The 13279-nt window shown below is 34.3% G+C and overlaps 1 protein-coding gene across 1 annotated transcript; it reads right to left on the bottom strand.

Annotated features, from left to right (window-relative positions):
• Positions 1-3303: 3303 nt before the first annotated feature.
• Positions 3304-13279, bottom strand: LOC124822713 (lipoyl synthase 1, mitochondrial). The gene is made up of 4 exons (XM_088098463.1): positions 12677-13279; positions 11608-11819; positions 5913-6292; positions 3304-3732 (listed from the first exon to the last, which is right to left on the bottom strand). Exons 1-4 carry the CDS (start codon positions 13105-13107, stop codon positions 3610-3612), a joined length of 1146 nt encoding a protein of 381 aa, XP_087954589.1. The 5' UTR covers positions 13108-13279; the 3' UTR covers positions 3304-3609.

A 13279-nucleotide genomic window follows, 5' to 3' on the forward strand; every position in this document is an offset into this window, starting at 1 on the left:
CTCTGGATGAATGCCACACTTGCATCCAACTATCTTAAATTATGTCTGTGCTATTAGAAAGAAATTATATTTTGTTTGATACTTTTTCAGATACACAGTCTACTAAACACATTAAAAAATTTTAATATTAAGATGAAAATGAAAATAATTTCTATTTTAAACTTTGACCAATTTAATCTTTTCATTTTAAAAAAATTAATCCTTCCAAGAAAATGTAAATTTAATGATTTTAACTCAATTTTATTACGTTTATTTAACATTTCAAACATATTTGAATGGTTTACATTGATATATCGATCCTTTTTCAATATTAATTAAGAAATATATTTAAAATTTTAAATAAATTTAATAAAATTTGATTAAAAAGATTAAATTTATAAAATTTTAAAGATGAAAAGTTAAATTAGTTCAAAATTTAAAAAAAAATTAATTTTAATTTTCATTTAATATTAAGAGACAAAAAATATATTCAATCTTATTAAAAAAGTTCAACTAGTTAATAATTGAGACTTTAAATAATAATGATGTAAATAAAGGAAAGTATGTTACTTTTGTATTTATGTTTTTATTAAAAGTAAATATTCTTTTGGACATGTATTATATTCTCACAACCTTAGCAGGATAAAATCTAATCTAAACATGTAATATATTTTCCTTTTAACTAAATAAATATTTTGAATTTAATACTCTTGTAAATGTTTATGCTTAGTTGGGTGTTAGAAAGCATGGATGTTCCATGACATTCATAAAAGTTTGGCTTTCTTTTACTGATTTGTCCGTATAAAAGAACTTCAGAAAAAATATAAAAAAAAAAGATACAGTAATTTTAATTAAAGTATCGCCTTGGATTCTTTGGAGTAAGATATATTTAAGTTATGGCTACGTTTTGAATTTTAGTTCTTTTACTTGAAAGTTTTGTTTTGCTTTATTAATAATTAATAGTGTTTGAACAGATAAGATTTTTGTTTAATTTGAATGATGACTAATCCCTACTTTAAAAACTTCATTTATTATGGTGTTTTTTTCCAATGATTTTTTTCTAGATATTTGAATATGAGATTTTCTTTAAGTAATTCAAATTTAATTTTACTTAAGTCAACGTATTGGTATATAAAGTTAACATAGATAGTTATAAGTAGTAGTATCTGTTTATATCTCACGTAAAAGAAGAATACTCCTACGCAAAATGCTTGTCTCGCTTTGTTCTTGCTCAGTTATTTGGTTTTATTCTTCAAAGGTTGGATTGAATTGTATAAATTAAACCAAAATTCCCATATGTGATTTATTTTTAAAAAACTAAAATAAAAATCAATAGTTAAAATATTAGTATTAATATATAATGTTTAAATCATATATCTGGTAGCCAAGCAAAATAAATAAATAAATTCTCTTTTCATAATTTGAGCTCCGTTTCAAAATCATCATCAATGTTAAGTATTTGAATTTATGCGGGCGGATGACTAAAGAAATTATCATAAATAACTATTAAGGAACCATACTTAAATTTTTATTTAAATAAAAGCTATGTAATATTTTTTTAATATGATATATGTGATAGTGGGTATGCAGAATTAATTATTATTTGCTTGATGCTGTCAATTATTATTTTGTTTCAAGATATTTGATGAAAAAATATTGAAAATATATTTTGTGTTGCCTTCAGGAACGTTATTTTATGGACCACGCTTTGCAATTATAGTTAGTTTATGATAGAAGCGTGGTTATAAAACTCCATTGGAATGTAGGGTTTATTAAAAGAAGGAAATTGCAGTTTGAAACTGCTTTTGGCAACCCTTTAAATTGAAAGAATTCAAATTCCAAATCTTCGAAAACTACGCGATGAAGAAAAGTGATTTTTTACGGTATTTAATATAGTTTTTAGTGCTGTTTTAAATAGTCTAAATTTAGCACGTTTTCTGAAATGGTAACACTTATTTCCTGCATAATAGGACACTCGATGAAAATAAGATTCTCTTTGAAAATGTCATAATATTTTCCCTTTCAGAAAATGGAAAAGTTGAATTCAAAAGTGAATTCTGAAATTTGATGGAAGAAATTGAGAAGGACGAGCTCAAAAGGCAATTCTAAAAGTTAATGCAATGGGAAAAGATTATTCAAAAGCTAAACATTGGTGGCCAGGGCTGTCAATATCATGCTAAAGAACGTAAGCAAAATAAAGATGGAAGCCTTTTGAATTCTCACTTAAGAAAGATAGTAATTTCATTTCAAAACCAACAAATCGAATACACAGAAAACGTTATGAATAGTGTGAAAAAATTTTGGTCGTTGTTTACGTAATACTTAAACTTTTAATATCTATAATGATAACTACTAAAACTGTCCCAATATGCACCAATCAAAACGCTAACCTAAATTAAAACGAATTGTTATTAGAGCAGTAAAATATAAGGCAATCTGAAAAGTCTGTAAAATAAATATCTCGACATAAATTAAATCAGATATTTTTTATTCAATTCATTAACTTTTTTGTTTAACTGGACATATAAAATAATAATAATAATAATTTTTAAAATTATTTTATTATATCTAAAATCAAAAAGTATTTTCATTAATATAATTGAAATTTTAAAAAATACGTAGCTTTTTATTTTTTATATTTAAAATATTTTCTTCAGATAAATTACCAAAATATCCTATTGGCACTGAAGCAGACACAATTTTATTAATGTGGGTTTAGTCGAGCTGCCATTTTTGGCACCGTCTATTGATAGCTAAATTTATTATCTTATGAAGCTTAGCATCACCAAAAACTGGACAAACTTAAATGGATTCTCTTCTGATCAGCATCAGTTTGTTAAGTTGTAATAGACAATGAAAACAAAAACCTCACCAAGATTTACCCCAGTAAGCATTTTACGACTATATTCACACGAACCCTAGGTACAAGGGTACCCCCCAAAACTTTCCATATTTCGACAGATTTTATATGCTCCAGGAATGTATTGTAACCAAAACTGATTACTCAAAGTATTCCACCTTTCAATTGTTTTACCTTCAGTCCCCACAAGATGTTGAGAGACAGGCACTAGCCAGCCTGTCATAAGTCCCAACCCAAAAAAAGAATACCTCACTAGTCATTGCTGTGCTGAGCTATCCTTCTGATGAATGTAACGGTAACACTAAACATGGCTTCAGGACAATTTGCCAGCACAATTATATAGGCTCGCGGTAGTACGCTGCTATAAAGTTCAGTGAGATAAGTTTGAATGTTAACTACCAAATAAACCCAAATTGAGATAAAATCAACACTTCAACAGTAATAAAATCAGCAGCTTTAGACAATTTCTCAAATAAGAGGAAAACATTTATTGCTTTTAATAACTACAGAAACTGGTATGAGTACCAGTTAAATAGAGAAAATGAGTACACGTAAATGAGAACATATACAATCAACTCTGAAATCTGCACTTTCCAAATAATAGGTGTTGGGGTTGAGTAGGAGGCTGAAAAAAAAATGGCATACAGCACATGCCCGTTTACAGATTTTCACTCATATTACAGGTGGCATGAGCATCAACAGCATGTAGTGAGCCTGCGCTCCTTACATATGCATTGGAGTGAGTAAATAAAAGAAAAAAAGATAATGGATCAAGAGGATGTCAGCTTTGAGGGAGATGCAGCTCGATCCGATTCAATCATGGATTTAATATAGAATTCACCTGCTTTGTATGAAGACCTCACCATGGGCCCTGATGCCACATATCGAAAGCCCTAACGCAAAGTAGAATCAGTTCGTCATTCATACCACATGATAGCTATAATTAAATAATATATGCAACTTTTATAGTATTACAGTTTTTCCACAAATCATCATGATGCTGGATGCAACAATTAAAAGGAGAGAAATGTTCCATGATTGCACTCGCTTGTTGATGAATAAAAATAGAATGTCAGGTAAAGATTGATATTGACAGGTCCCCTGGGTCCGGGTGTGCTAACTCCTAAGAATAAATAGGTAATAACAAGCCTGAATTTACCACGGATTGGCAAGATGCGATTATTTTACAAGAACTGAATAAGCAAAAATGATGCAGGAGATGTTTTTCATATGCCCCAAATTTTGAGACAATAATAAATACAGGCAAGAAGCTCAAGTGTGATAAGTTTTAATGCCACTCAAATATCATCTACACCGAGATAACACAGGAAACAACAAAATAAATAAAATAGTATCGTACAGAACTGATATTTAGGATTTCATGAAGGCCAGAAAAATTTATGAGAAAATATACTATCATTAATTACTGTTGAAATTATTGGATTTTTGGTACAGGGACCAAAATGAAACAATCTGAATAAGGAGTTGCATTAAGATGATAAAACACTAATTCTTTTTTATTACAACACTATAACATAATCCCTAGCTAAATAAGAAGTCAAGTCATGAAATATAAGGAAATCTGGAAATCAAAGAATTAGCAAAGCCACATATTACACTTATCAAAAGAAAAAGAAAAACTATTCTAAAGATAAAATCTCTAAGGTAATCTAAAATATTACAATCTTGGTGTTCCAAGATATTCATCATATATTCTATCCAAGGTTATCAAATTCAAGAGTTTAAGTAAACTCATGAAAGTGGAGTAAACTCGTGAGAGTTTACTTCAGATAAAACAAATTATATAAATATCTTAATTCAAATAAGTCTACAAAATTATATAATTTTAAATAAATAAAATTTATAGTTATATTGTTCATAAAAATAAATATTGTAAAACATAAATACATGAATTATTGTCATTAATCTTGATGCATTTCATTAAATATATAACTTTCAAATTCGCAGAATCGCTCCAAACTCGCGATTTTACACGATCCTACAGATTTCACAATCGATTCTATCGAGTTTACGCAGAGAACGAGTTTACTTCCGAGTTAACTCGGAAGCCATGTCTGGAAACGTAAACTCAGAAAGAGTTTACGAGTTAACTGGAGAGTTTGATAACCATGATTCTATCAATTACTTTTGGAAACTGCTCTGGCCAAAAGTACCTCCGTATCGTTCCTAGGGCTTCCAGCTAAAGCATTTAGAATTTAGTCAGTTTGTTCATAGTGAGAGGTTCTTTTTATAAGTCCTAGTTAGTTGCTCCGTTAGTGGTTCTATTGTCCCAGATGTCAACTGACATCATTTATCCCTCATAGTTTGTATTTTCTCAACCAAATTCAAGTACCATGATTGGATATACCCAAGATTTCCACCAAAAATTCCGGGTAGTCTCATTGAATACCTTCTATCAGCTGTTTCCAGACATCATAACCAGCCTGTTAAATCGGTTGTATTCCCTCATGCTAAGGGAGTTAGGCTAATTACCAATACGCTAGACCCCGTACGTCAAGCCGTTATTTTGTTCAGTGATAAGTGCTTTTTATAAGCCTAGTTAGTTGTTCTGTTAGTGGTTCTATTATTCCATACGTTAATCGATATCATTTATCCCTTATAGTTCATATTTCTTAACCAACTTCAAGTACCATGATTGGATATCCCCGAGATTTTCACCTAACATTCCGAGTAGTGTCATTGAATCCCTCTACAGCAGTTTCCTAGCATCATAACCAACCCGTTAAATAGGTTGTATTCCTTCATGCTAAGAGGGTCATCAGGCAAATTACCCCCCCCCCCCCAAGTGTCGAGCCTATTGGCGTAGAGACTTAAAGAGGTAGTATTTCCTTATGATAAGGGTCGGGCCAAAACTGTCGAGCCTAGTGGCATAGAGACTTAAATCAGTAGTATCCCTTATAATAAGCAGTTGGGATGACTACCGATACAGAAAACAATTAATTATGGAATATAAATGCTATCGTCTTCAACAACTCCTATGAATTCCCAAAAAAATGAGTATTTCTCCAAACAAAAATAAGTTAAATACAAACACGTGAACAAAAAGACTCACCATTTCCATGCCAAGAGTCTGATACTTATCAAAGGCCTCCGGTGTAATATATTCAGATACTGGCATGTGGCGCTTTGAAGGTCTCATGTACTGCCCAAATGTCATCACGTCAACACCAGCCGCTCGAACCTTTTCCATGGTCTTCACGACCTGGTCAGGTGTTTCCCCACAACCTAACATTATTGAAGTCTTAGTGAGTGTTCCAGCAGGAGCATATTCCTTGGCCATCATTAGAACTTTTAATGACTGCTTAAAACTAGCACGATGATCCCGTACAACATTCTGTAGCTCTTCAACTGTCTCGATGTTATGTGCAAAGACATCCAATCCTGATTTGGCAACCTTCTCTACACAGTCATCATCTCCTCGGAAGTCCGGAACTTTACAACAACAATAGTGCACAAGTCATCAAAGGAAGAAATATTGATTAGTATTTAGAAAGGTTTTTAACCAAGCATAGTACCCTAAATAATTCTCCATCTCAACTATTGAATATAGTGAAAAACTAAGATTAATCTTCCTTGTGTAGAAAATATACAAAGTAATGTATTTATAATAAAGAGAATGTGGACTAAACCTAGATACAAATAAATATATAAAAAAAACATAATTAACATAGGGACATGTTTCCCTAATTAACATAAAATGCAATATATCTAACATCTCCCCTCAAACAGGTGCATATAAATCGTATGTACTAAACTTGTTATAAATATAATTAATTATCGATACCTATAAAGGCTAAGTGAGAATGTATGCTACCTGGTCATTTGAGTTTACGAACTCAGTCTTAATGTCTTCAGATACATTATTCTCTCGAATGAAATGACCATCAATCTCAATGTCTTTGGTCCTCTTATGAAAGTCGGGATTAAAATTGATATAAAGAGCAGCTTGATTGTCTCATATAAGTGTCATTTGAGTGACATCCCCAAATTGTAATTCTCTAAGCAATTGTTTAAGCCAAACAAGTTCACAAGTGATTGGGACCATAATTATATGTTCTGCTTCTATACTAGATCTTGCCACAATGCTTTTTTTCTTACTCTTTCAAGAGATCAAGTTATCACCCATGGAGACACAATACCCGGAAGTAGATCTTCTATCAAAAGGAAATCTTGCCCAATCAGCATTTGAATAGCAAACAACTTTTGTATGGTTATTGGAACCATATAACAAACTTATTCCAAGAGATCTTTTAATGTACTTTAATATACGGATGACTACATTCCAATGGGGAATTGAGAAATTAACTCACCACACTAACTACAAAGGAAATGATAGCGTAATTTAATTTCCCAACCAATCTTCTATATTGCTTGGGCTCCCCCTGATTTGGTAGGAGTTTGGTATTAGGATTCATGAGTTTGTCAATAGATTTTGAATTCATCAACCTAGTTTCCTCTAAAATATCCAATGCATACTTCCTTTGAGATATAACAATACCATCGTTGCATTGTGTCACCTCAATACCCAAGAAGTATTTGAGTTTGCCAAGATCTGTGGTCTGAAAATGGTGGCAAAGGTGTTATTCCATCTGGGAGATGTCATGGTGGTCAATACTTGTAAGAACAATGTCTTCAACATATTCTATCAAATAGATACATCCAACACTTGAGTGACGGTAAAAGACGGAATGATCTGCCTCACTCTAAGTCATACCAAATTGTTAAACAACATTGCTAAATTTTTCAAACCAAGCCCTAGGGGTTTTAGGCCATATAAAGATTTGCGAAGATGACATACCAATCCAGAAGACTCCCCTTGAGTAACAAATCCGGGAGATTACTCCATATAAATTTCTTCGTGAAAATCTCTATTGCGGAAAGCATTTTTGCATCTAGTTTATAAAGAGGTCATTGGTGAAGAGCAGTCATAGCTATAAATAAACGAACAGAAGTCATCTTTGGCACTGGAGAAAAATATCACCATAATCCAATCCAAAATTTGTGTGTAATCTTTGGCCACAAGTCGAGCTTTGAGGCGACCAATAGTACCATCAGAACCAACTTTGATAGCAAAAACCCACCTGCAACCAACAACGGATTTCTCAGACAATAATGGAGCAAGCTCCCAAGTTCCACTATTTTGAAGAGCAATTAGTTCATCTAGCATAGCTTGACACCAACCAAGATGGGCTAAGGCATCACTGGCATATTTAGGAATAGACACAGAAGAAATAAACTAAAAACAGATATAAAAAGGTAATGATAATCTATGGTAATTCAAAGCAATATAATGGGAGAAGGATTGTGAGTAGAACATATACCTTTACGGAGGGCAATTGGAAGGTCAGACTCAATCGATAGAGTAGGAGGAGACAAAATAGTTAGCACTTGAAGTGAGTCATTTAGTGGTTATTGGGAACATCTTTGACTATAAACCTAAAGGGGGGTGGTGGAGGAGAATATTCTGATGGTGGACTAGGCACAACAAAAGAATCACAAACAATAGGAATATTAATTGTAGTAGACAAAGACACATCAGAAGAAGAAGGACCCTTAAAAGTAAAAAAAAAAAAAAGACTCATTGACGGTGACATCTACAGAAACAAAATAGCAGTTAAGAGAAGGAAAAAAAAAACACTTGTATCCTTTTTGTGATCAAGTAAATCCTAAAAAATCGCATTAGTGTGATCTATGAGATAACTTATCAAGACCAAGACTAAAATTATGAACAAAGAAGCAAGGGATGAAGGGGTTCATGAGGAAATAAAATAGAATGAGGAAATTTGTTATCTAAAACTAAAGATGACATATGATTAATAAGATAACATGCAATAAGAATAGCATCACCAAAAAAATGTTGAGGAACCTCACCATGAATTAAAAGAGTGCAAGTTGTTTTAATAAGATGTCTATTCTTGCGTTCAATCACTCTATTTTGTTTAGGTGAATAAGCACATGAAATTTCATGGAGAATGTCAGGAGAAGCCATAAATTGTTTAAAAGAATTTGAAAGATATTCACGGCTATTATCACTTCACAAAGTTCGAATAGAAACACCAAATTGAGTTTTAATTTCATTATAAAAGGTTTGAAAGATAGAAAATAAATCAGAACAATTTTCATTAAAAATAACCAAGTACATTTGGAATAATCATCAATAAAAATAACAAAATAATGAAAACCTAAATTAGACTTAACATGACTAGGTCTCCAAATGTCAAAGTGAACTAAGGCAAAAGGGGAAGAAGCATGTTGTGAGACACTACTAGGAAAGGAACTACGACTATGTTTCCCTAATTGACACGACTCACACAACAAACTAGATAACTTGGACAAGCTAAGAACAAGTTGTTGCAATTTAGCCAAACTGAGATGACCTAGCTAAGCATGAAGGAGAGATGTCGACTTCATAATTGTGCCAACATGTGTAGAAGGGTGGAGATGATAAAAACCATGAGACTCACATTCGATGCCAATCACCTGTCTCGAACTTTGATCCTATAAGCAAACATAATTTTTGGTAAAAGAAATAACACAATCAAGAGAACAGGTTAGAAGACTAATAGATAATAAGTTAAAAAGAGACTCAAGGACATGAAGAACATTGTCAATGGATAAAAAGGAAAAAGGTCAGAAGTCTCAACACCATGAGCTAAAACCATAGACTCATTAGCCAATGTATTAGAAGGTAAATTATATAGAGAGGATAAAGAAGAAAACAAAGATTTGTTATCAGTAATGTGATCTGTGGCACCTGAATCGAGAACCCAAGGACCAATAGAAGAAGATTGAGTTAGACCAACAAAAAGATGTACAGTGCATGCAACAGAACCAGTGGAACTAAAGGGTTGACGATCATCACACCATTTAAGAAATTCATTGAAGAAAGTAGATTTGTCAGCACTATCAGATGGATGAGAATCCACAGAGGATGGTTGTGAGGGAGGATTAGTATGAGCAACAGCAGATCAAGGAGGAGGACCATGTAATGCATAACACATGTTAATCTTGTGACCTAGTTTGCCACAATGGTCACACTTGTGACGCCCTTTTCCTGGCTTGCGAGGGCGATTCATCATGTTGACATGCCAAAGCAGAAGCATCATGGGCAAAAATAGGTGTATCATTGAGGGGTTTACTTGGCACACACAAAAGGATGGAACAAGTAGACTTTTGGATACAACAAGGGAACCCAAAACCTGATCACAGACATGGGAATATTTATCAACAAGTCTGGGTAATGCCAATTCCATAAGGAACTTTGATCGTTGCTCTATTTTTTGGGCAGGAGTAGAAACAGGAGGTAATAATTCATTAAATCTTACCCAAATAATCAACCATAGAATCTTGACTTCAAGGAGCAACAACATTGAAAAGTTTGTGAAAAACACCATAAAGACGTTGGGTATCATTGGTGTATAATAATTTTTCCCGATCTCAGACTTCAGAACCGGTGACGTAGGCATGAAACATTTGTTTTAAAGAAAAGTGAAGAGTATTCTTGAAAACCATGCATAACTGAGCACCAATTTTCTTTCAACGAGAAAATTCACTAGGAGCAATATCAATCACTCTTTGAGTAAGATGATCAAGATATTTCTGACTCTCAAGCCAAAGTTTAATGTTTGGTGCCCAAGTCGCATAATTAGTATCATCTAACTTAGCAAGTTCACATTGACATACTTAGTAAGGCCAGATCCAAAGAGAGAAGGACGCAATGAGTCTGGTTACAATGATCGGCGCCAAAGACGACGCACACCCCGCCACGAGCAACTGGAAAAGACAGCATTTGCAAACTTTGATTGGCACGTGGGAGCGTGTATGGACTCCAATGGCGACAATTTGGATGGTGTTGGGGTTGTCGCCTGACCTAAAAAGCACAACCGCATGGTCGCAGGTTGAAACTGAAACTCTGGCAGCAGACGGTAGCGGTAATGGTGACGGCAGTTACAGTGGACAGGAGCAACGAAAATTTTTCAAAAGAACCTTAGGCTCTGATACTATGTTAAGAAGTGGACTTTGAATCTATCTCAACCCCACGAGACTTGTATCGTGAGGTTTACACCCACTTATATACTCTAAATTGGTCTTATCACTAGTTGATGTGGGACTTCCAACACACCTCCCTCTCGCCGAGGTATATACATCTCGTGCGTGGGATTAGACATTAATGGGTGGTCGGATAGCAGTCCAATAGCAAATGGAACATGCCCAACAAACAACAAATTTCGCTAAAATAAGCTCTAAACCATAACTCTAATATCATATTAACATAGGAACATGTTTCCCTAATTAACATAAAACACAATAACATCAACAAATATATACTAAGATTGATACCTAATATAAAAACATGAAAATACAAAATCAAAACAAATTTATTCTCATTGACCTGTAAACAAGATATCTTTTTAATTCTATCAAAAGCCGTACCGTTAGCATATCACACTTCAGTAATAAAAATACTACGTCTATGAAATTCAGCAATAGACACTGCATGGGAAATTAGCACTATAGGTACAACCTGATTCACCTTGCAACCAACTATCCTACACTTCAAAAACTGATGAAACCTTCCTTTCATACCCATTGTCAACAAACTACAATAGCAAACCGTATGGATGCTTAATTTTTTAAATAGAACTAGGTGCCCACCTATCAGAATTAGGCTTCGCTTGGTTTGTTTGTTATTTGATAGAACCAGATGCCATACTATTTTCAGAAACTATAAACATTGAAATGCATACCTAGGGCTTCTATCAGGATATTAGGCTTCAGTACCTTCAGCTTCTGCACTGTTTCAGTAAAATGACCACTCCCTTGATCAGGTAAATCATCACGGTCAACACTAGTTATAACCACATAATCCAGACCCCATGATGCAATTGCTTCAGCCACATTGGTGGGCTCATCAGGGTCAGGTGGTGGAGGAGTCCTCGATGTCTTAACATTGCAAAATCTGAAAATTAAAAACAAATAATTAAATGAAAGTGTTTGTGAAAAAACCAATCCACAGAACTAGAATGAGTCGTGGGTAATCATTCAAACCTTACGTGAAGTCAGTTCTTATTACATTCAGTACTTCTTTGGGAAATTACACCTACCTTCCTTGACTAGCAATGATCGTGTGTGTAGTTTCCCAAACAAAAGGATGTAATGTGTAAAAAGCACTACCCATAAGAGAAGTACAGTTATAGTTATCGATTGAACAACTAAATATTTTAACATCAAAGTTTGTTATACATCCAAACTCAAATTTAAACATGATATCAGAGCCTATTTTAGTGATTACTAATTGACATATTGAGTCACTGTTATCAAGCCATTATAGGATTACATGGAATCCTGTAAACTTGTCAAGTCATGAATTTGAAGGAATATATTCGAGATCTCACGCTCACTAATGATATGGCCAAAAAAATATATACAAGTTTGGGACAGCTCTAACTTCATGAGCTAGTTTTTGGAGTTGAGTAACCAAGATTGTACATGTAATTTATTACAATCTCAGTCAACTATTCGTGCTAAGCAAGTAAACAACTCAATCTGTAAAACATGCATTGCTTCAAGCAAGTACAGCATTCCCTAGAATTCATAACATGAGCACAGAACTATTCCATGTTATTTTTTACTCCAGTGACTAGTCCTATCTGCTCGACTTATCAATCAAACTGAAACACATGAAGGATTATTTGCTCTACCTACTTATCCATGTTTCCTCAAATCCAGTTTCAGAAAACAAATAAATGCACCAATTAAAAAAATAAATAAATAGTTAAAACACATAAAAAGAAAGCCAAATGATTGGATTACAACCTGCAACCTCGAGTACAAGTGTCACCGAGAATCATGATAGTCGCGGTAGCAGTGCCTGTCTCGCCGCCGGACCAGCACTCGCCCAAATTAGGGCAGCGAGCCTCCTCGCAAACAGTGTGAAGCTTCAATTCGCGGAGCTTCTTCTTAATCTGCACGTACTTCTCGCCGCCAGGAACGGCCTCCTTCATCCACTTCGGCTTCGGAAGCGGCTTCTTCTTCGTCCCAACCTCTACTGAGTACGCGCTCTCCGATTTCAGCGCAATGAAGTCCGAGAGAGACGGCGACTCCTCCGCCAGCCGATCCCGGAGCCCTGCCAGAGTATTCGAGAATTGCGACGGCGCCGCCGGAGAGGTTGCAGATGATGAACTGAAGAGTCTCGCGGCGCATTTGATGTTTCCGGCAACACTTCTAATCCGTGAATGCATCGTCATCTCTCTCTGTCGGGACAATCACAGATCGCGTTACGCAGATAGAGCGGAACATGAGGACGAAGATTCACGCAAACTCACACCAACCACCGTCTGTATGGGCCTCAACTTTGCTTGGAGTCATGCTGGCCCAACTTTTTAATTCTATGGACCTACATTACAACAACGACCCATT

This window comes from Vigna umbellata, chromosome 9, assembly GCF_029865625.1.
Source record: "Vigna umbellata cultivar VRB3 chromosome 9, Vumbellata_1.0, whole genome shotgun sequence".
Lineage (NCBI taxonomy): Eukaryota > Viridiplantae > Streptophyta > Magnoliopsida > Fabales > Fabaceae > Vigna > Vigna umbellata.